This window comes from Rhincodon typus, chromosome 1 (assembly GCF_021869965.1).
Source record: "Rhincodon typus isolate 14 chromosome 1, sRhiTyp1.1, whole genome shotgun sequence".
Lineage (NCBI taxonomy): Eukaryota > Metazoa > Chordata > Chondrichthyes > Orectolobiformes > Rhincodontidae > Rhincodon > Rhincodon typus.
Window position 1 is genome coordinate 29,693,046 of NC_063332.1, and position 24,278 is coordinate 29,717,323.

General features: G+C 41.7%; 1 protein-coding gene and 1 long non-coding RNA gene across 3 annotated transcripts in view; one reads left to right on the top strand and one right to left on the bottom strand.

Moving 5' to 3' along the window:
* The first annotated feature begins 9,656 nt into the window (after positions 1-9,656).
* Positions 9,657-24,278, top strand: part of LOC109918214 (endothelial lipase) — a 30,995-nt gene continuing 16,373 nt past the window's right edge. Inside the window, exons 1-4 of the mRNA XM_020518115.2 lie at positions 9,657-9,930; positions 19,413-19,609; positions 22,297-22,476; positions 22,734-22,845. Of these exons, the coding sequence (XP_020373704.1) occupies positions 9,837-9,930; positions 19,413-19,609; positions 22,297-22,476; positions 22,734-22,845 (583 nt within the window). The 5' untranslated portion in view covers positions 9,657-9,836. The remainder of the gene's footprint in view (positions 9,931-19,412; positions 19,610-22,296; positions 22,477-22,733; positions 22,846-24,278) is intronic.
* The window catches only part of LOC125483768, a 30,882-nt gene continuing 28,255 nt past the window's right edge, over positions 21,652-24,278 (bottom strand). For both annotated transcript variants that reach the window (XR_007262717.1, XR_007262719.1), the window contains exon 3: positions 21,652-22,341. This is a non-coding gene — a long non-coding RNA (uncharacterized LOC125483768). The remainder of the gene's footprint in view (positions 22,342-24,278) is intronic.

The following is a 24,278-nucleotide window of genomic DNA, read 5'->3' on the forward strand; positions in this document are numbered from 1 at the left end:
GTAAAGTTAGATCATATGGGATTTACAGACAGCTTGCCATCTGGATACAAAATTGGCTTGATGGTTGGGGACAGAAGGTGGTGGTGGAGGGTTGATTTTTGGTCTAACCGTTTGTGACCAATGGTATTCTGCAGGGATTGGCGCTATGTCCACTTTTGTTTGTCATTTATATAAATGATTACGATGACAATTTAGTAGACATGGTGGATAACACCAAAACAGGTGGTATAGCGGACAGTGAAGAATGTTATCTAAGATTACAAAAGGATCTCGATCAATTGGGCCAATGGGCTGAGAAGTGGCAGATGAGTTTAATTTGGATGAATGTGAAATGTTGCATTTTTGTAAAATGAACAAGGGCAGGACTTATACAGTTAATGGTAGGACCCTGGGTAGTGTTGCCAAGAAAGAGACCTAGAGGTTCAGGCAAATAGTTGTTTGAAAATTGCATTACAAGGAGACAGGGTAGTTAAGAAAGTATATTGCACACTTGCCTTCATGGCTCAGACCACTGAGCATAGGAGTTGGGACATCATGTTGCAGGTCAACCTACTATTGGAAGGATATTATTAAATTGGAGAGAGTTCAGAAAAGATTTACAAGGATGTTGCAGAGACTGGAGGTTTTGAATTATAAGGAGAGACTGGATAGGCTGAGATTTTTTTCACTGGAGCCTAGGAGGTTGAGGGGGCACCATAAAGGTTTCTCAAATTATGAGGGACGCAAGAGAATTTACTTACTGACATACTGAAGTTTTAAGTATAGATACTCAGTTCTGAGAGAGAATTAGAGGACTCTTAGAGTAGGATAATAGGTCGGCACAACATCTTGGGCCGAAGGGCCTGTACTGTGCTGTACTGTTCTATGTTTTATGTTCTAATTGTATACAGTTCTGATCTATAGGCCTGCTATAAAAAGGATGTTATTAAACTGGAAAGGGTGCAAAAAAATTTACAAGAATGTTACCGAGAATGGAGGCTTTGAGTTTAAGAAGAGGCTGGATAGGCTGGGACTTTTTTCCCTGGAGTGTAGGAGGCTGACGGGTAGTCTTATAGAGGTTTATAAAATCATGAGGGGCATAGATAAGGTGAATAGTCAAAGTCTTTTCCCCAGGGGAGGGGAGACCAGAACTAGTGGGCATAGTTTTAAGGTGAGAGGGGAAAGACTTGAAAAGGACTGGAGGGGCGACATTTTCAAGCAGAGGGTGGTGCGTATACAAAATGAGTTGCCAGAGGAAGTGTTAGAGGTGAGTACAATTGCAACATTTAGAAGTAATTTGGAGATGGATAGGAAAGGTTTAGAGAGATAGTGGCCAAACACAGGCAAATGTGACCAGCTCAGTTTAGGAAACCTGGTCAGCATGGACGAGTTGGGCAAGGGGTCTGTTTCCATGCTGTGACTCTAGGAAATTTCACACATGGAGGGTGTTGAGGCACTTGGAATGGGCTCCACCTGAATCACGATGGAATCAGAATCTTCACAAATTGCATAACTAGGGCTGTGAATAGGCTTTAAACTAAATAGTGGCAGGTGGGGTTCAGTGCATGGGAAATTATGAAAATCCTTAAATGGATGGGGGAGTCAATAGAGGTTATTAAATTTTTCAGAACAAGTAATAGGACAGGGAATATGGAAAGGGTCAAGAATACAACTTCAGGCACAGCAAATAAGGGGACAATGATAAGAAGTCAATGCAGGCCTGAGGGTATTATACTCAAAAATGCACATAGTGTATGAAACAAGGTAAATGAGCTTGTAGAGCAGATTGAAATTGTCAGGTATGATGTTATGGGTATTACAGAGACATGGCTGCAAGGGGGTCAGGGCTGGCAACTAAATATCCAAGGATACATGTCCTATCAAGAGGACAGGCAGATGGGCAGAGGAACGTGGGGTTGCCTTGTAGGAAGGAATGAAACTAAATTGATAATAAAAAGTTGAATTAAATCAATAGCAAAAAGTGATATAAAGTTGTAAGGGGTAAAATCTGTGTGGGTAGAGTTGAAGAACTGCAAAGGATAAATCAGGAGATAGAAAGGGCATGTAAGAAAGGCAATATTACAATTCACAGGTGGACTGGGAAAATCAGCTCGATAGCAGATCTCAAGAAAAAAATTTGTGGGATGTCTATCTTTTGAACAGCTTATGGTAGAACCTACTAGGGAACAGTCATTTCTGGATTTGGTGATGTGTAATGAGGCAGACTTAATTAGAGGGCTGAAGGTGAGGGGACCACTAGGGGGCAATGACCATAATAAGATGGAATTCACCTGCAGTTTGAAACGGAGAAGCTGCAATCAGATGTAAAGTATTACAATTGAGTAAAGGTAACTAGAAAGACATGAGGAAGGAGCTGGCCACAGTAGGTTGGAAGGGGAGCTTAGCAGAGAAGACAGTGAAGCAGTAATAGCAGGAGTTTCTGGGGTTAATTCAGACATAGCATTAATCCATCCCAAGGAAGAATAAACATATGAAAGGGAGGATGAGGCAACCATGGCTGACAAGGAAATCTGGGGACAACGCAAAAGCAAAAGATAAAATGTACAATGTGGTGAAGATTAGTGGGAAGCCAGAGGATTGGGAAGCCTAAAAAAGCAATAACGGGGGAGAAGATGAAATATGAGGGTAAGCTACCTTGTAATATTAAATAAGACTGCAAGAGATTTTTAGATATATGAAAGGTGAGGGAGATGCAAGAGTGGACGTTGGACCACTGGCAAATGAGGCTGCAATAGGGAACAAAGAAATGTGGAAGAACTGAATAGGTACTTTGCATCAGCCTTTAAAGTGAAAGACACCAGTAGCATACCAGAACTTCAAGAGATTTGGGGCAGAGGTGAGTGTGGTGGCCATCACAAAGGAACAGTTGCTGGGGAAGCTGAAAGGACTGAAGGTGGATAAATCACTCAGACCAGATGGACTACACCCCACAGTTCTGAAGGAGATAGCTGTGGAGGCATTGGTGGTGATCTTTGAAATCAACAGAGTTAGAGAGAGTCCCAAAGGACTGGAAATTGGTTGATGTAAGACCCCTATTTAAGAAGGGAGGGAGGCAGAAGACAGGAAACTATAGGCTGATTAGCTTGACCTCAGTTGTTGGTAGGATTTTAGAGTCCAGTAAAATTGAGCTGAATCAGCACAGCTTTGTCAAGGGGAGGTTATTCCTGAATTCTTTGAAGATGTAACAAGCAAGTTAGACAAAGGAGAGCCAGTGGACATGTGATCTATTGGGATTTCCAAAAGGCTTTTGACAAGGTGCCACACAGGAGGCTGCTAAATAAGAGTCCACGGTGTTAGGGGCAAGGTATTGGCATGGATAAAGGATTAGCTGACTGGCAGAAGGCAGACACAGGGGATAAAGGGATCTTTTTCAGGATGGCAGCCAGTGACTACTGGAGTGCTGTAGGGCTCAGTATTGGGACCACAACAATTTACATTGTCCATTAACAATCTGGATGAAGGAACTGAGGGCATTATTGCTAAGTTTGCAAATGACACAGACATAGGTGAAGAGACAGGTAGCGTTAAGGAGGTAGGGAGGCTGCAGAAAGACCTGGACAGGCTAGAAGAGTGGACAAAGAAGTGGCAGATAGAATTCAACATGGGAAAATGTGAGGTTATGCACTTTAGTTGGTCGAAGAGGCGATTAGTACTTTCTAAATGTGGAAAAGCTTTGGAACCTGAAGCACAACAGGACTTGGGAGTCCTAGTTCAGGATTCTCTTGAGGTTAACATGCAGGATCAGTTGCCAGTTAGGAAGGCAAATGCAATGTTAGGATTCATTTCAAGAGGGTTAGAATACAAGTGCAGGGATGTACTGTTGAGGTTTTATAAGACTCTGGTCAGACCACATTTAGAATATTGTGAGCAGTTTTAGGCCCAGTGTCCGAGGAAGAATGTGCTGGTGTTAGAGGGGGTTTACAAGAATAATCCCGGAGATGAAGGACTTGTCACTTGAGGAGCAGTTGAGGACTCTGGGTCTATAATCAATGGAGTTTAGAATGATGAAGGGGGATCTGATTGAAACTTACAGAACACTAAGAGGGCTGGAAAGAATGGACATGGAGAAGATGCTTCTACTTGTAGGAGAGACTAGGACCCAGGGACACAGCCTCAGAGTGAAGGAATGACCCTTTAGAACTGCAATGAAGAGGAATTTCTTCAGTCAAAGGATGGTTAATCTCTCGAACTCATTTCTGTAGAAGGCTGGAGGGGCCAAGTCATTGAATATATTTAAACAGAGACAGTTAGGTTCTTGATTAATAAGGGATCAAGAGTTATGAGGAGAAAGCAGAAGAATGGGCTTGAGAAACATATCAGCCATGATCAAATGGCAGAACCGACATGATGAGCTGAATGGCCTGGTTCTGCTCCAAACCTTACAGTCTATTATTCTCCAAAGGATGAGATGCATTGCAAAAACTGACCTGTAATCTCCTATAGTTGCAGAGATAATAGAGATAGATTATCACCTCAGCAGAACCCGTCTCCTGTGAGTTATACACCCAGATTATGGATGTTAAAAGAAAACAATTCTGGGTGAAGGAAACATTTGTGTTTTCTATTCCTGGCACACACATGCGAAGGGGTTAAACTCTACCTGCAGCTCGAGTCACTGTGTACGACCCCAATCTTCTCATTCCGTAGGGCTGGTGTGTGTTATGAAGCTCACACCTAAAGGACATCCACTATATGCCCCTGTGCTTACTGGTAAAAAGAAAAATCTCTTTTGCTGATAATTAGAAGTAATTCATCAGTCAGCAAAGCCACTGTTGAAAAGGAAACAGGAAAATTCCTTTCAGCTGACTTACAGAACCAAGAATCTCCAGATGAGCTGCTCAACTGCTGAAGTCAGCACTACTGGAACCACAATTTAATGACCACTTTTCTATTCCTCATGGACAAGCAAAAGATTGATTCATATAAAAGCAAAATATTCCAAATGTTAGAAATATGAACTAAAGTAGAAAGTGCTAGAGAAACTCATCACATCTGGCAGCATCTGTAGAGAGAGAAAAACAGAGTTAATATTTTGAGTCCAATGACTCTTATAGAGTTATAAAGTTTTACAACATGGAGAGAGGCCATTTTGCCTATTGTGCTCATGCCAGTCATCAAGCACCCGTCTACTTGAGTCTCATTTTACAGCAGTTGGCCTGTAGTCTTGTGTGCTATTACACTTCAAGTGATCATTTAAGTTCCAAAATTCTGAAGAACCACCATACTGAACTCAAAATGTTCATGTTTCTTTTCTGTCCACAGATGCTGCTAGTTCCTTTTGAGTTTCTCCAGCACACTCTTTTTATTACTGATTTGTACATATTTTTCCAAATTATCATGTTTCCTCACTTCTCATTTCTAATCTGTATTTTATTATTTTTCCTAGCATTTTAGTGTCTCACTCTTTCCTTAACCTAAGAATCTGGAACTAGTGTGGAGGAGGACAAGTTAAGTATAATGGGAATTGTTTAAACTGCAGGGATTATTTTTAAAAAAGAAAAACCTCACCTTCCCCAAACTATATTTCACAAGCAATCAGACTTCTAAGATGTGTTTGTCAGGGCACACCCGCCAATAGAATGCAGTTAAAGTAACCTCACACTCAATCTGAGCTCTGTGATCCAGCTCCATTGCTGCCTTGGAGGTTGTGACCTTAAAATCTGGTCTCATGATCACATTGGGGATCATGCCCCACACTTTGGAAGATCTTGCCTTAAGGCCAAGAAATCTATTTTCTTTTCTCTGGTAATTTTTCTGATCAGTCTCCTCAGAGCTCACGTGGAATGATCAGATACAGTCTCACAGTCGCAATGCCCCAAGAGATGATTTCTTGATCTTGACCTGTTTAATCGAGTGATCTAGATACCAGGAATCAGATGCATCTCCATCAGCAGCGAGAGTGAATAATGAGGCTCTGTGCTATTGACTGGACAATTTGTTTCATTTCACTTGGTCTCTCATCAATTTTTTGAATTGATTTAGTTTTAACATGTCATTTTCCAGAAAGTTGAGGCTGCATACTTCAGAGATCATTGCTGTTTATAACAACCAGATACATTTAAATGGAATTGCATTAAGACCTAAGCTCACTAGAATTTCTACATTTCAAAAGAGTAGACTCTAAATATAGTTATTTTCCAAATTACATGTGTTGAGATTGCCAGCCTGCTCATGTCTTTCTGTTTGTATTTTAAAATTCTCATATTTCACAGAATTGTTATAGCACATAAGGAGACCATTCAGCCTATTGTGCTGTCCTGGTTCTATCACTTAGTACCAATCTCCTGGCTTTTCCCATATCCCTGTTCACCATTTCTATCAAAGCAATAATCCAGTGCCAAATCCAGAGCTCTCTTGAATGCCCAAAATATAGAATTCAAATTTCACCATCTTCCGCAGTGGGATTCAATCTCATGTCCCCAGAAGACTAGGGACACTGGATTACTCATCTAGTGACATACGAGACACCACAGCTATCCCTTACGTTGCCTGCTTCTAATGAGAATCAAATAAAATAAATTTATGTTCATGACTTAGTTCCCCCCTTTTTAAATAGCTCCAGTGTAACTCACATCTCATTCTTGAGCAGTACTAGGTTTATTTTAATTTTTAACTGACATTTTCTTAAGAATGTACTTAGTATTCAAAACTGCTATTAAAGATGTTCCTTTGTATTTTTAGACATCGTTTTTCACCTCACTAAAGAGCTGCCATTTTGTCACTCTCTGTGAGTTATCTCAGTGATATCACTGTTGAGAAGGAGCCCTGTGTGCAGCAAAGGAGCTCCCACAGCTTGTTGAGGCAATCATAAGGCTTGTCACTTGGAGTCTGAACCTAGGCCACTGGATTTACTGGAAAGAAATCAGTCCCTGCTGAACCTATATCTCCCTCTGTCTTTTAAAATCCTCCTTAAAACCCGTCCGTTTTAGTCGACTTAATATCTCCTTTTTTAGCTCCATGTCAATTTTTGTCCACGTCCCTGCTGTTGTGCATGTGATATTCATCTTCTGACCCAGTTTTTCGGGTATCTATTGTCTTTGAAAAACTGGGTCAGAAGATGCCTATCACACGCACGACATCAGGAAGATACTACACGTCCTGACACACTCGTCACGCTACCTTACATCAGGAACACGTCTGAACTGACCACAAGACTCCTACAACCACCATCAGAGTAGCACACAAACCTGCATCAACTCTACACCAACTGCTCAACCAGACCAAAGACCCACTACCCACTATGGACAGGACCAATGTCATATACAAGATTCCCTGCAAAGACTATGACAAACACCATATTGGACAAACAGGAAGGAAATTAACTACAAGGGTATACGAATATCAATTGGCAACAAAAAGACACAACCAATACTCACTCATCTTCATCCATGTGGATAAAGAGAACCACCATTTCGATTGGGACAAGACTAGGATCCTGGGACAGGCAAAGCAGAGACAAGTACAGGAATTCCTAGAAGCCTGGTACTAAACAGCTCGGCGAGCTCACCAACCGCAATGCTATTGGTTACAAGTACATCTTATTGAGTATAATTGCATCCTATTTAACATGTCTCCCTCAAGTTTGTTTTTACCTGAATATACTGTCTTGTTTAGTTTATATAGTTCCACAAGTAATGATGATCATAAATGGGCATTTTATCCATTTAACTGACAGCAACTGTGATCAAGCTATTATTCTGTGCAAGGGATCACAGTTTTTAAAAATGTAATTTTTGGCATGTGGATTCTGTAATGCTTGTGCTTATGGTCTATCCCAATGTCCCCATGAGGAGGTGATGGTGAACTGCCTCCTTGAACTAGTTCATCTGGTATAGGTGCTGTTAGGAAGGGAGTTCCAAGATTTTGATCCAATGATAATGAAGGAATGGCGATATAATTTCATGTTTTGATGGTGTGTGACTTGAAGAGGAACATATGGTTGGTGGCATTTAGATACACCTATTGTCTCTGTTCTTTGATGAAGCTGTGGTTGTGGGTTTGGAATGTGCTGTTGAAGGGGATTCACTGAGTTGCTGCTGTGCATCTTCCAGATGGTACACATTGCTGCCACTGTGCACTATGGTGGACAAAATGAATTCTCCAGGTAGTAAATTTGGTGCCATTCAAGTGGGCTGCTTTCTCCTGGATGGTGCAGAGCCTGTGAATGTTGTTGGAGTTTCTAGAGCAAGTGGGAAGTATTCCATCACACTCCTGACTTACCCCTTGTTGATGCCTTTGCGGAGTCAGGAGGTAAGTTTGACACTGTAGAAAACCCAAGCTGTCATCAGCCCAGTCTTATTCTGAACTCATCTGCTTTGATCAGTACATTTCCCAGCCTGAATCCCTGGATAATGATCAAAAGTGGGGAAACTTGTCTGTTTTTTTTTCCCCACAGTAAAGTGGGATGATGATGCTAATTTCAGATCTTCAATGTTTTGAAGAGGGGGCACTGGACTCTAAACGTTAACTCTGATTTCTCTCTACAGATGCTGCCGTGCCTGCTGAGTTTCTCCAGCAATTTCTGTTTTTTGTTTCTTTAATGCCATCTAACTTTAGGGATATTATCGTTGTGGATAGAACAGTTCCCACAACGGAGTAATGTGAAAAAAAAATCACAGCGCGATCGGTATAAATCCTGACGTTAACTTCACACCTTACGCAGTGAATTCTGCCACATGGTAACATTTGAAGGTCAAACTGGCTGAGCCGAAGGAAACTGAATCGGTGAACGTTAAGATCAAGAGAGTACGCCCTTTCTCCACGAAGCGCGGCTGATTACGTTGGAGACATACTTTCCCACATTACCTGCCGTACAGGATAGGAACCTGTTTAGGCACCTGTTAGCAGGTTAGGTGGCTTTATGATGGGTGTGTAGATTGGGTTCTCTGAAATAGATTCAATACGGAATCAGAAGGACTGCAACACAGCAGTCCCTCATTTCTTTTCATGCACCTTTTCCATATCTATGTTAAAGTTTATGGTTGCCAAGGAAGTTGATTCTTTGTAACGATGTTCAGGCACCTTAACATAAAGCGGATAGGACGGGGAAGGTTACTGTGCGTATATCGGATTGTTAATCCTTTTTTTTGTTGTAAATTTACCTATCACAGCCGTGGCAATTTGTCCATCCATGTTACATATGATGTAAATATTGTCCAGCATAAGAAAGAAATGCTTTGTTTTTTTTCGTAACAAATGCCACATTCCGTCCTTCATGTGCAACGACTGTACTGAGCTACTTTAGTAACTGTGCATGTACATAAAGTTTTTTTATGAATTGGGCATATTTTTGCAATAAAACTTTTTGTCCATCTGTGTTACACAGACTATAATATAGTTGTAAAACAATTTAATAACTTCCAGCAGACTGCACTTCTTACAGTGCAAACGACTTAAACGTGACATCATTGTGGTTTAAGCAGATTATAAGATTATGAATATTGCCGTTTCTCGTAGAATTCAATTTCCCAGCCCCCTGTCGAGTTTGCTAACAGCTCAGCCCCCAGTGTTATTTATCTATTGAATATTCAGACTCCGCCTCTCAGACTCGACCAATGGCGGAGAAGAAATGCTGAAACATTAGCCAAATATCTATCTCCCGATTAGTCGGATGACTGAAGAGATTTGTTTAAAAAGCCAACTGCAGGACTCGAGCATGTCAAACAATTGAAACAAGGTGCCTGAAAAGTTTGAACTGACTCACAGCATCTGAAGTAGCTTTTTGGGGAATCGTGGCTGGCTCTTCTACGGCAATATCACTAATTTAAAAAGTATAAACATTAATTCACAAAGATCAGCCTTTGTATAACACACCAGAACATCAGAGGGGCATCTGAATGAAGGCGATGACTAGCTTCACACTCTGTATCTGTCTGCTATCTCTTTTATCTGTGGGCTTTTCAGAGAAAGACTTCAAGGACACAGTTGCTGGTAAGAATGCATTTTACAGTAATCACTATTAAGTGTTCTGTAGACTTTAAAAGAAAGATTATAAAACAAAAGCAGTGTTGGAAACTTTTCTGAAGCATGTTCCTGTAATTAATATTCCTATTCATCTTCGACTTTAGCCTCAATTTTAAGATTATCCTGTTATGTGACGTATTTCAGTTAATTAAAAGGATATCTCTTTTACCTCTTGTAAGAGCTTGTACCTCTGATCTGGTTGGTGTTACCTCCTGAGTGTTCTGCTTATAAAAGAATCACCTCCTCATGTGCAGGGAAAGCACAGCTTAAACAAAATAATCCACGTTAAAACGAAGAACTGCGGATGCTGGACATCTGAAACAAAACCAGAAATTGCTGGAGAAACTCAGCAGGTTTGGCAGAGTCTGCGAAGAGAAAGCAGGTTTAACGTTTCGGGTCCAGTGAACCGTTTCCAGTTCTGAAGAAGGGTCGCAGGACTCGTGATATTTATTCCGTTTCTCATATGCTGCTGAGTTTCTCCAGCAATTTCTGCTTTTGTTTTAAGAAGAAAGAAAAGTCTTCCTTAAACGACAGTGGCAGAGTTCTCCCGTACGAAGCAGCTGGGTTTGCTACACAGGTAACCCAAATACTTTCTGAAGACAAGGGGCCGTGTTATATTCTAAGACATCTCATCTTTATCAAGCAGGGGTTGTGTTGCCATTCATTCAGGCGACCGCCCTCAACTCCTCCTGAAACCCTTAACACTGCTTAGTGGCAGAATGGGTAGCAGGGCTGTGGGCAGAACGAATGATCGGGTTTTAGTCAATGTTCACACCAAGACTGAGGTGAGGAAGTTAGGCAAGAAGCTCGGCGGTACGAAACAAACAAAACAGCAGTTGATTTACGAAGAACCGTACAGAAAAAAAAAGTCTACTTCAAATCGAGTTGCAGAGGGAAGCCAAGAAGAGTAGCAGTTTACAAGGAAAGAGAGGCGTAGGGGAGAAATGAGAAAAGTAGAAGAGAAGACTGAGAGTAGGAAGAAGGTTCAGAGATGCCGAGGCGGTGATCAGTGCAGTTTGAAACATAATTCCCCTCTCTGACAGTGTTGTCTCTTGTAAATGTTTAGAGACAGTTAAAAAGAAAGGTCATCCGCGGGTAAACAATTGGGCAGGTTAAATTAACACGAGGAGCTGTTTCAAACAATCTTTTCATCGGTGACCACACTGTACGTTGTTTAGTTGTAACGCGCTTCGAGATGTTCTTAAGTTAAAGAACACTGTTTTCTTCCTAAAAAAACCAAAAGAACTGCGGATACTGTAAATCAGAAACAAAAACGGAAGTTGCTGGAAAAGCTCAGCGGGTCTGGCAGCATCTGTGAAGAGAAATCAGAGTTAACGTTTCGGGTCCACTGACTCTCCCTCCGAAATGGGAAAGGGTCACCGGACCCGAAACGTAAATACTGATTTCTCTTCACAGATGCTGCCAGACCTGCTGAGCTTTTCCATCAACTTTTGTTTTTGCTTTTGTTTTCTTCCGGATAGAACTCAATCTCCAACATGGATATAGTCTGAAATGCCCTTCCCCATCCCCATGGTGATCAAGCTGTTCCTTTGGGGCTGGTGTGGGGTGGGGCGGTGGTGATAATGAATTAAGCCTTCCTGAGGTAAGCCGCTGTTTTCCCAGTGGTGGGTAGCGAAGTGGAGCAATGTCCCGTTGTTGTAAGGCAGTGCAGTTCCCTCGGATTTTCAAAGAACGCTAACATTGCTGGGTCAGCCACATTTGTCAAAGTATTCTACCTTTGTATTGTGTGGCCAATCTCTTCCCTCCTCTTGCCCTTGTGATGTTTGACTCCTCCACAAATTGCTGAACCTCTGCTCCCCTCCCATCATGTCTCCAACTTTCCCCCATTCTCTCCTTGCTGCATAGTCGGATTGTCAGAAACTATTCCCTCAGTTTCACAAACTTGAGACACTCAAGATTAAGCAGGTGGAGGGATTATGCTTTGCATCATAGGTATACAGAGCCTGGGTCAGTGATGCATAACAGTCAGGAGCCAAGAGGCTTAGAGCAAAAAGGCATCCAACCTTGCTGCAGTGGGCTCAGACAGCGAATTTGAGGGCACAGACTGCAGCAAGGTCTAAAGGGCATACATCAAGAAACTGCGAACAATAGATCACAGTGTGGAAAAGGACTGCCCAAATTTGTGCCAAAACTTCTGTCCAATATGGACCAAGTGCTCAGCTCCATGGATACCACAATGGTGCCCACCTTGATGATGCCCTGTTGACTGCTTCAATGGTAGCTAACATTGCAGTCATGAAAGATCAGAGAGCTACAATCTTGGCTTTAGCAGGCAATGTTTTCAAAGGGCTTTGGAGGCTCCCATTGCTCCTGCACTAGTGTGACAGCAGCTTCATACAGTTCCCTCTCAGAAAGACCACATTGGTGCTCCCCACCATTCACACTGTTCTTGTTAGTGCCATAACATCAACCAGATCAAGCAAGCCCTGACTCATGCCTAGGTGCTGCAGCCAGGTCCTACTGGGCTGTAGTTTCTTGGGGTCAATCATCATGACCATCTAAAAGTATCCTCAGTGGAAGTTCAGAAACCTTCCACTTCTCAAACCAAAGCTACCAAGGAAGCAGTTAATAGAATCCCTACAGTGCAGAAACAGGCCATTGGGCCTATTAAGTCCGCATCCCTGTAACCCTGCATTTTACAGGGCTAATCTACCTAGTCTGCAAATTCCTGGACATTACAGGGCAATTTAGCATGGCCAATCCACCTCACCTGCATATCTTTGGACTGTGGGAGGAAACCAGAGTAACCTCAGCCAGACTGTGCAAACTCTGCACAGACAGTCGTCCAAGGATGGAATTGAACCCAGGTCCCTGGCACTGTGAGGTAGTAATGCTAACCACTGAGCCACCATGCAACCCTAAGTATGAATACTAATATAATTAAAGAAGTTCGCTGCAAGGCCTTACACTAGAATAATGTATAATTATTCATGTTAACTATTGATCATTGTCGGCAATCCCTTACTACCAAGTATGATTGAGAACTGAGGAAACTGTGTCACTGGTTATGGGTTCTGAGGGTCCTTTCATGGCTGATGAGGCTGATCCTAGAGCTACATCTATATCCACTTATTTGGTAGGTGTGTCCAGGAGGTGCAATTGGTCCTCAGCCTTGAAACCGCTGGCGTTCCTTTCTCAGGTTCCTTTTCTGTACTTTCTCTAGCTGATGGTGTCCTTGAACAATTGTGTCCCTTAACACAGGAGTTTTCTCCAAGTCATTTCCTTCTGAACGAGGGTCTCCCAGATAATGATACAAATAGAATTCAGTCGTCTGATAAATCAATCTTTAGCTTTGGATTTGGTTTTGTTATTTATATATCTAGTGAACTGAGGGAAAATTCACTGGGCTGGACAGAAGGAAGATAATGGCTGGTGGTGATAATGATCGTGGGATTGTTGCTTTAGTTTGGACAGGAGTCATGGTTCATGTGGAGCACTGTTCAATCAGGCTCTTTGAGAGTTCTAGGAGCTGGAGGCACTGGTTGCCGATACTCTTCATGATGCTCCTTGTTTTGCTGTACTGCCCATTCCCGCTTCATCTCCTACTCCATCTCTTACTGCCCAGGCTGTGCCAAAGGCAGGCCCCTCACACTGGGGAAGTTGTGCAGCCTGCAACAAAGGATAACAAATGTAGATACACCCACAGGAATGTATTGCATATCTCCACCTGAGTGGTCCAGGTAGCAGATGTTTCATCATGCCAACTTTCTACTTAATGACCTTTCTGGTGGCGCTGTAGCAGCATCATGAGTCTGCTCTGTAGCTCTATGTAGACTCTAATAGGAATTGGTGGCCAAATCAGGAAGTAATATTTAAAATGATGAGCTGTTTTGAACAAAGGCAGTACAGATGATTGAAACACAATATATTATCTGCAAATGAGACAGACATTGAGGAAGCGGAATCTATTGAGAAAGATACAGATTAATGATAAGAATCACACATGGCAACATGGATCTTGGATAAACTTCCAATGCATATTAAATCTAATGCTTGCTTAATCTCCTTTTCTCTAACCATGGGAAAGGGATGTAAGTATGCTTCCCGATGTGAAGAGCCTCTTGTCATTCTCAGCACATTGGTGACTTGAACACTGTAAAATGTTACTCATGTCATCTGCTGCAACCTGAAAGGAGGCTGTGGTAGAGAAAGAGCCACGGTGAGTGCATCAGCCACAGGCAGAGTTGTCAGTGCCCTGATATAAAGTTCAAGTGGTTACTGTAGCAGGTGACATTGCTCATTTAACACATTATTTGTGGAGCAACGTCACCTGAAACATTTCTCCTTAATGATGTTTCTGTAGGTAAATTGCTCCCTGAAGATATGGGAATGCTGCATTTTGAGACCTGTAGGATTTAGGGGTACTGTTGGCCCATTCTCTTCACACTGTTCCAAGCCCGTCTACTCTTGGTCACCTCCTGCTCCAATTTTAAGCTGCTCGGGTGGTGGAACTTACAGTAAGTTCCTCCTCCCATGTTTGCTCCTGTTCTTCCCTGTTTTTCCTGTTTTTCCTGACTGTTTCTCCTCCTCCAGCTCCAAGCTATTCCTATTGGTCCACAAAAGTAAACCTGTTCAGAAGACGACCAAAAAATCATTGCCGTAGCAGCAGAACCATCATCTCAGCAGTCAGGTTAAAGTTTATGTGGCTGGAAAACAGTCCATTAACATTTTAAATTTGGCCTCAAACTAAGTGCAGTGGTAGATTAGCTCTTTAAATTGGAAGGGGTAGGGAAGGGCATGGGTGGAGAGTGGGTGTGGGGATTATCATGTGGCCAGTCTGGTCCTGTGTCAGGCCAAAAAACTACCCTGCTCGGCACTGCATTTGAATTTTAGTTTGATTTATTGTTATCACATACTGAGATACAGTGAAAAGTGTTGTTTTGTGTGCTATACAGGCAGACGGTATCATATGAAGTGTATCAGGGTAGCAGAACAGAATTAAGAATACAATGTTACAGCTGCAGAGAAGATGAAGAGAGAGATAGCAGAATTAACATTTGAGAGGTCCATTCAGAAGTCTGACAACAGTGGGGAAGAAGCTGTTCTTGAATCTGTTCATATGTGTATTCAAACTTTTATATCATCTGCCTGATGGAAGAGGGTGGAAGAGAGCTAACTGGATGGGAGGCTGGTTTGCGTGATGGACTGGGCTGTGTTCATGCCTCCCTGTAATTTCTCGCCGTGTTGGGAAGAGAAGTTGCCATAGCATGCTGTGATGCATCCGGATAGGATGCTTTCTGTGGTGCATTTATAAAAATTGGTAAAAGTGTTGGCCGTGCTGAATTTCCTTAGCCTCCTGAGGAAGTAGAGGCATTGTTGTGTGGCCTGGATGGAGTCACCAGCCGTGCACTCAGATCCTGTGCAGACCAGCTGGCAGGAGTGGTTTCGAGAAGACCACCATCATCCCAGTGGCAAAAAAAATCATGCAGCGTGCCTCAATGACTGCCACCCAGGGGCTCTGACCTCCATAATTATGAAGAGCTTTGAGAGGTTACTCATGGCTCATATCAAATCTGGCCTGCCAAATTCCCTTGATCCTTTGCAATTCACCTACTGGCACAACAGGTCCATGGCAGATGCCATCTCCCTAGCAACTACACTCATCGATTGATTGTCACATGTACCAAAATACAGTGAAAAGCTTTGTTTATGAGTGGTACAGACAGATCACAGCAAGCAAAGGATGTACAGATCAAAAAAACTTAGAGGCATACCGGTTACATTGCTAGTTACATTATTTGAGGCTAGAGTCCATTCAACAGTCTGATAACGGCCGGAAAGAAGCTGTTCCTGAACCTGCTTGTGCGTGTGTTTCTGTATCTTTTGCCTGACAGAAGAGGTTGTAGGAGGTCATTACCAGGGTGTGATGGGCCTTTGATGATGTTGGCCGCCTTTCTGCAGCAGCGAGCCATATGAATAGAATCCATGGATGGAAGGTTGGCTTCCATGATGGTCTTGGCTGTGCGCATCACCTTCTGTAGTTTCTTATGGTCCTGGATAGAGCAGTTGCCATACCAGGCTGTTATGCACCCGGACAGTATGCTTTCAATGGTGAATCTGTAGAAGTTGGTGAGGGACCTCATGAACATGCCAAATTTCCTGAGCCACCTGAGAAAGGAAAGGTGTCGTTGTGCCTTCTTGACTGTTGCATTTAAGTGGGAAGTCCAGGAATGATCAATTCTCCGAGGAACTTGATGCTCTTCACTCTTTCAACCTCAGTTCCATTGATGTAGAAGAGCATCAAGTTCCTCGGAGTGACAATAACCAACAGGTTATTGGTTGTTGGCCGTTGGTTATTGTCACTCTGAGGAACTTGATGCTCTTCTACATCAATGGAACTGAGGTTGAAAGAGTGAAGAGCATCAAGTTCCTCGGAGAATTGATCATTCTCCTCCCTTCTTTCTGAAGTCGATGATCAATTCTTTAGTTTTGCTGACATTGAGAGACAGATTGTTTTCAATGTACCACATCACCAAACCCTTCTGTATTTTGATTCATTGTTATTAGATATCCATCCTACTACAGCGGTATTGTCAGCGAACTTGTAGATGGTGTTCGTTCGGAATTTGGCATCACAGTTGTAGGTGTACAGGGAGTACAGCAGGGTGCTGAGGACGCATCATTGAGGAGTTCCAGTCTTGCGTGTTATTGTGGAGGAGATGCAGTTACCTAACCTCACTGATTGCGGCCTGTGGGTCAGAAAGCTGAGGATCCAGTTGTAGATGTTCCCCGAAACATCTGGATAACAAGGATACCTATATCAGGCTCCTACTTATTGACTACAGTTTCACCTTCAGCACCATAATTCCAAACATTTCTGTGCACCCACTCTAGTGCAGTCATATCCTTCCTATAATGCGGTGACCTGAACTACACACAGTACTCTAGTTGTGGTTAACCAAAGTTTTGAACAGCTCGAAAATAACCTCTCTGCTTTTATCATCTATGCTGTGAATGATAAAGGCAAGTGTCACATGTGCCTTCTTTAACTAATCTAGTAACCTGTTTTGCCACCTTCAGGGATGATTGGGTAAGCACCGCAAGATGTGTCTGTTCCTTTGAGCTTCCTAATCTCCTGCTACTCATTGAGCACTTCCTTGTCTTACCACCTCATTCTTCTCAGTTAAATTTTATCTGCCATTGGTCTGTCCATCTAATCAATCTGTCTATATCCTCCTCTCTGTTAACTACCCAGACAATCTTTGTGTCATCGACAAACTTATTTATCATCTCCTCCACATTCTCAGCTATATCATTTCTATATATCACAACTAATATGGGAATGAGCACTGATTCCTGTGGTACACTGGCCTCCAGGCACACAAATGGGTGATGATTCCCTGTAGGGGATGAATCAATGAGTACCAGCTGTTTTCCCTCACCTTGCTGAAATGGTTATTTTTCCTATTTGAGCTCTGAGCCTGTTCTGTGAGAGTTGACATGCTATCTAACTGGCCTAACTGTTGTCAGGGAATGTTTACACACACACACACACACACACACACACACACACAAACATACACACACACCCAGTTCACTGAGGTCACTGGATATAGACAACTTTCTCCCCATACTATCTAATCGAAGCGCAAATACAACAAGACTATGGGGGAAGAGCAGGGTGCTGGTACTAATTGGATAGTTGTAGCAAAACAGTGACAGAAAGGATGGGCCGTGCTTTCTCTTTCTGTGCTAGTTGATTCTATGAACCACTACTTCTCTGAGATTGACCAAGCACTTGAGACCTTCCTTTGGGATTTTATTATATCATTTATAATATGAAGGAGTCCATCGGTGAAGGATAAATCTTAATGACATATTCATTGGAGATTTATTGAAGGATAATGGCCAGTTACTTCAGGAATAATAAGCCCAATATTACAGTTCATCCAAGAAAGCAAGTGTTCCTTACTTCTGCAGTAACATTCTTAACATTATTTCACCAAGGATGTTGAAACTATTTGGTTATGAGCTCCTGAGATCAATACTGTTAAACTGAATGTAAATTTGACCAATCTTTTTCCATCTTCTGCTGTCTCACCCCAGGGGTATTTTACCCATGCCTGGGGTTGCTGATGCCAAATTTCCAGCTGCCCAGCAAAACCTGGTGAGCCTTGGGGCTGGGCTGGAGATGTGGACTTCTGGCTGAGCAGCCTGTGCTGATTGGTGGTGCCCACCTTTCCCACAATGCCCACTCCACCCCATCCTATCGATCCTGGTAACTTAACCCAGTCACTGGAGTCTGCCTGTTTGACCCTCACATGTCCCCAGACTGACCTATATGTCCCAAGACATACCTGTAAGTCCAGGTTCCAAGTTACTTGCCCAACTGGAGATGGCCTGTGGTCCCAACAGTAGCAATCATTCTCATTTGATTGGCTGGCTGTTCCTGAGGGTGGGACTTAGAGGGAGGGTCCTTGTGCTCCAGCAGGAATTTTGCTCTTGTGTAACTAAATTCGTAGCCATTTTATGGCCACAGCGTTTTTAAAATGCCACCAATATTCATGATGGGATGCAGGGACCGTATCCCCAGTAATAGCTCTAAGTTATAGATGTTATTCTCCTCTGGTATTTTATATTTCTGAATGATTGCTCATCCAGACAAAAGAAATTGAAAATTCTATTGATGTTAACTTCTCCTTTAAATTATGTTCATAAATTTGTGCACTTACAGAAATCTTTGTTTTTACATCCTCTACTCATTTATTTCTCTTTTCCTGGCACATATTGCAGAAAAAAACTACATCATTCACTTTAAAGCTTGACGTTTTATGCCACAGTTGTGATTTATTGATGTTTGACATGACAATTCTGAATTTCTAAGGTATATTCATTGCAAGTCAATTAAAAATTACACATTTTCTGTGCTGCACCTTCACTTGATTTCAGGGATTGACCTTTTGGAACATGGCCTGTTACTGTACAACTTGAATGAAGTATTTGGTTATATAAAATAGTGAATGCTAATACAGTTTGTACACATTATGTGGAATGAGGAAGATCTAAAGCTCAAATTATCAGGTAAATCCCAAAGTTAGGCAGACCATCTTCTGGATACGAAGAGGAAAATCAATCGAGTTTACAAAGCCTGAATGCAATGTTAACTAATAACAGATACAGTACCTTCATTTTTATACTAAACGTATATAACAAATTCTATAAAATGATTTTAACAATTGCTGCGTCCAATCTTGCTCTGCTGTACCATTTCAACAACCCAGCACAATCTGATCCAATCTGTCGGAGGAGTCGTAAGCCTTTTTTCTCGTCTCCTTTTGTGTCTCTAGACAATACATAGCCTTGGGGAATATGAGCAGATAGCTGAGGTTAAGCATGCTGGATCATTATTTCATTATTATTTCATTTTTCAGTTTAGCTGCAACCTTGTACTTATTTCCTGAACCTGACCTTTGGCAGTTTTCTTACAGGCAAATCGGCCCACAATGTGATGCATAAAGAAAACATAGGTTGGGATTACAGCAATATTCAGACGAAATTTAGCCTTCAGAGCTCAAAAACGACTGACGATAAAGACTGTGACATTATTGCAGGTGTGGGAGAAAGTCTGGTGAAATGTAACTTCAACATGACTTCTAAGACATTTATTATCATCCATGGGTGGACGGTGAGTTGCACAGTCTGCTAATATTGTCTAATCTCCTCTGAGGTGGAGCACTGACCCCATCTCAGATATCTCTTTCCCCTAATTATGCAAATATTCAGATCCCCTTTAGCAAGTGACACCAAATAATCTTAATCTTTTGGGGACATAATTAAAATTTTTAAAAATGTAGTTATTTTATGCACTAAATAAACTATACTAAACTTTTTATTGACTTACAATGGGTCTTTTCAAAAATCTAGTTTAATTGATTCTAACTCTGATGAACAGTCATTTTAACCAAGGTCCCTAAAATAAGGTGTTTCAATAATTTACACTGTTATTGAAAATAAAAACATGATTTGCTAAGTGGTTGGAAAAGGACAAGTTTTAATAAAATTTAGATGAGTATTTGAGTGACATAATTTTGTTACAAAAGCTTTGAACATATCAAAATTAAAAGATAAAGAAGTCCAATGTTGATGCATGTGTGTTAACACCAGGGTCATTGTTTCCTGATCGGAACTGGGTCAGCCTCCTTTACCCTATACTAAATTTAGCCCAGGGATTTTTGTGGTAAATTGTGCAATCCCAATACCATATCAGCAAATTTAGTGAAGGCATTTTACTCCAGATCAGGATGACTCACAAATGGATAAGGTATGGAATCTTTTACATTGACATGAGGTGGCAGATGGGCTTCAGTTTAATAAGAAAGCGTGTATAACAGTGGAGCACTCATCCCAGTGCCTCATCCCATCCTATTTCTGTGACCTACTGCAGCCCTCCAATCCTTTGAGTTCCATGCATTCCTCTAAACTTAGTTTTCTTTTAGCTTGCCTGATTTTAATTACTCTACCATTTTTGGTCCTATGTCCAGCTGCCTCCAACTCTAGATTTTCCTCCTTAAACTTCTCCAACTCACTCCCTTTCTCTCCTTGTTTAAAATACTCTTTCACACTTAGCTCTTTGAGTAAGATTTTGGTCACCTGTTCCAATATATCCTTACGTAGCTTGCTGTCAAATATTGATTAACCACCCTCCCGCAAAACACCTTGGGGTACTTTATTATTTAAAGCAAGTTACAGCTGTGTATCTAAGAACATCTTGTATAAAAAGGTTGCTGATCCTTAATTCTTGGATTTTTATGATGTAACTTACTCACATTGCACAGAACATTTCGCAATATAAACTGTAAGTTGTTCAGCCATCAATGACCAAATAATATTGTAGTAGATAGTGATGCGCAGATAAAAGTGAGGCTGCTTCTTTCAGACTTTTTGAAGTTTTTTGTCAATTATTAAGGAAGAACTAAAGGCTGTAATTCCCATCTCTCAATAATTGACGAGATGGAAATAACGTGTGTGATATCACCTGAAAGATGTAATGGATACTAGTAACTAAAAGAATGCTCTCTTCCTTGGTTAACTAAGTTAAATTTGAACCAAAATTATTTCCAGTGTAAGACCAAAGGTAATCGTTAGATCAGATAGAAGACAATTATAGTTACACTGTGGCAGGATTGTTAGTTAGTGCCTCTGACAGTTACCTAGTCACTGTGTCTACATTTTGAAGTTAGGTGAGAGAGGGAGACCTTCAGGGAGAATCTCATCTCCTTTGGTGGATACTGTAAATTTGACAGCACCCCAAAGTCTTCTTCCTGCATCATAACTCACACAAAGTTCCATTCACATATCACTCCTGTGCTCGCTGATTAATGTGACGCCTGGTTCAGAAATGCCTCAATATTTAAAAGTTTCATCCTTTGTTTGACATACCCCAGGGCCTTGTTCCCTTCCCTCGTTATAATCTCCTCCAAATCTACAATCTCTCAGATAACATTCTGGGGCCTGGGTTCGAATCCTGCCGTGGCAGATGGTGGAATTTGAATTCAACAAATCTCTGGTGTTAAGAATCTAATGATGACCATGAATCCATGGTTGATTGTCGGAAAAACCCATCTGGTTCACTAATGTCCTTTAGGGAAGGAAACTGCCATCCTTTCCTGGTCTGGCCTACATGTGACTCCAGACCCATAGCAATGTGGTTGACTCTCAACTGTCCAGTGGGCAATTAGGGATGGGCAATAAATGCTGCCTAACCAGCGATGCCCTCATCCTGTGAATGAATAAAAAACAATTCCACTCCTCCCTAATTCTGGTTTCCTGAACATTCCTGACTTTTATTTTCCATCTTTTGTAGCCACAGCTTCAGTCAAGATCTAAACTTTGGAATTCGTTCCTTAAATGTCTCTGCCTTTCTGTCTCCTCCTTTAAGACACTTCTTAAAACGTAACACTTAGACTAAGCTTTTGGCATTTGCCCTGCTACCTCCTTATGTGATTTGATGTCAATTTTTTAATATTACCACTGTGAAGAACATTGGAACTTTTTATCATGTGAATGACATGTTATAATACAAATTGTTGTTGTTATTGTTGGGGTTGAGCAACTTGTTGGCAGGGTGTTGTTTATATGAGTTTATCTTATAGTTAACCTCCAGAGTTGACTTTTTTTTTGCATTTATTTGAAATGCCTACAATCAATAAAGCAAAACAGCTAGGTTTTGAGGAGCATCTTAAAGAAGGAGAGTTGGAGAGGCTTTGAGCATGTACCAGAATTACATTGTTTTAAACCTACTGAGGATTCACAGAAGTTTATCAGTGAAACATGAAGAAGTTACTTTTTTATAATCATCGCCTTTCCTTCTAGACAACTGGACTGATGGAATCTTGGATCAGTGGAATGGTTAAAGCTCTGCAAAAACAAGAAGTATATGCAAACGTCATTGTGGTCAACTGGCTTGAGCGTGCACACCAACTTTATACAATTGCTGTCAACAATTCGGAGGTGGTTGGAAGAGAAATTGCCATGTTAGTTGACTGGCTGGAGGTAAATGTTGCAATGATACAATTCGGCAGTAGTTCTCCACTGTAGTTCTCAATCAAAGTTAACATCATTAACCTTGGTTAGCCTAGCTACAGTTTGCAGATGTCAAATAGATATAAGCTACTGTAATATGTCCTGGGAAGACTACGGTCCAGCAAGGAACATAAAAAAAGTAAGAAACAACCTGCTTATTTTTCTCCATTGTTATTCTGAAACGAAGATTGTCTAACTGGATATTTTAAAAATCTCTACAACTGCAGCAGGTGTCTGATGTGCCGCTTCCTAAGATTCATATGATTGGCTATAGCTTGGGAGCTCATGTTGCAGGATTTGCAGGAAAAGCTACACAAAAGAAAATTGGACGAATAACAGGTATGAACTGACGATGTGGGTTCAATATTTTGACAATATATATTGTGTATAGTATCTGAGATGCATTTGGTAGAATGTTGACTTTAGTGTGGTAGTTCATAGCACTCTCTGCCAGTTTATTCTGTAAGAGGTACCATAAAAGAGAGAGGCTCTTCTTCTGAGGTTGAGATGGGTTGATAATTCTCTCCTCACTTTCATTGCAAGAATTCAATATATGAAGTGGCATTGGCTAAATCTGAATAAGATTATTTAATAAAACATTAATTGTTGAATCTTGGGAAAGGTTCGGAAGACAGTGATAACGCTCCTGCACTTTCATTTCATCACCAAGAGAGAGGTTGATGGTAATTTCTTTCTGTACAGAATTGCTGTGGATGGATTAATTGAGGTTGGGACTTTATGTCAATGTTAAAGTTGCAAATATTTGAAGGAGAAGAAAATACAAGGCAATTGGGAGAGGCTGGGAAAGAGGGATTAAAGCACAAAATTGACTGAGAGGCTGCCTTCTGTGTTGTAAATCTTCATAATTTTAGAGTCCATTTTAAGTGGGAAGGTGATGGCCTAGTGGATTGTCCATCCAGAGACCTAGGTAATGTTCTGGGGACTTTGATTCAAATCCCACCACAATAAAGATCTGTAATTAAAAGTCTAATGATTACCATGAGTCGATTGTCAGAAAAACCCATCAGGTTGACTAATGTCCTTTAGTGAAGGAAACTGCCATCTTTACCTGGTCTGGCCTATATGTGACTCCACAGCAATTTGGTTGACTCTTAGTTGTCCTCTGGAATGGGCAACAAATGCTGGCCTAGCCAGTGACACAATGATTAATAAAAAAACGAAGGCATGAACTTGACATTCCATTCATCTTCAATTGCATAAGCAAGTGGAAAAGTTAGCCTGGGGCTCAGTATTCCAACCATGGCTGAGTGTGTTTCTTCCTTCATACTTGTTAATAATTCCAGCTGCACCCTGCTTTGCCACCTTCCCTGCCCCAACCCAAATGCCACTGACCTGCCTGTAAACAGGGTTCTATCTGGCCGCTTTCATGGGCCTGTTTACACTCCTGGCAACACCCACCAAGAAGCTCTGTCGCAGCCAGGACTTTCAGAACTGCCAGCCAACAGGAGACACAGAAAATCTGAGATAACAAGGTATAGAGCTGGATGAACACAGCAGGCCCAGCGGCATCAGAGGAGCAGGAAGGCTGATGTTTTGGGCCTAGACCCTTCTTCAGAAATGGGGGAGGGGAAGGGGGTTCTGAAATAAATAGGGAGAGAGGGGGAGGCAGATAGAAGATGGATAGAGGAGAAGATAGGTGGAGAGGAGACAGACAGGTCAAAGAGGCGGGGTTGGAGCCAGTAAAGGTGAGTGTAGGTGGGGAGTTAGGGAGGGGATAGGTCAGTCCAGGGAGGACGGACAGGTCAAGGGGG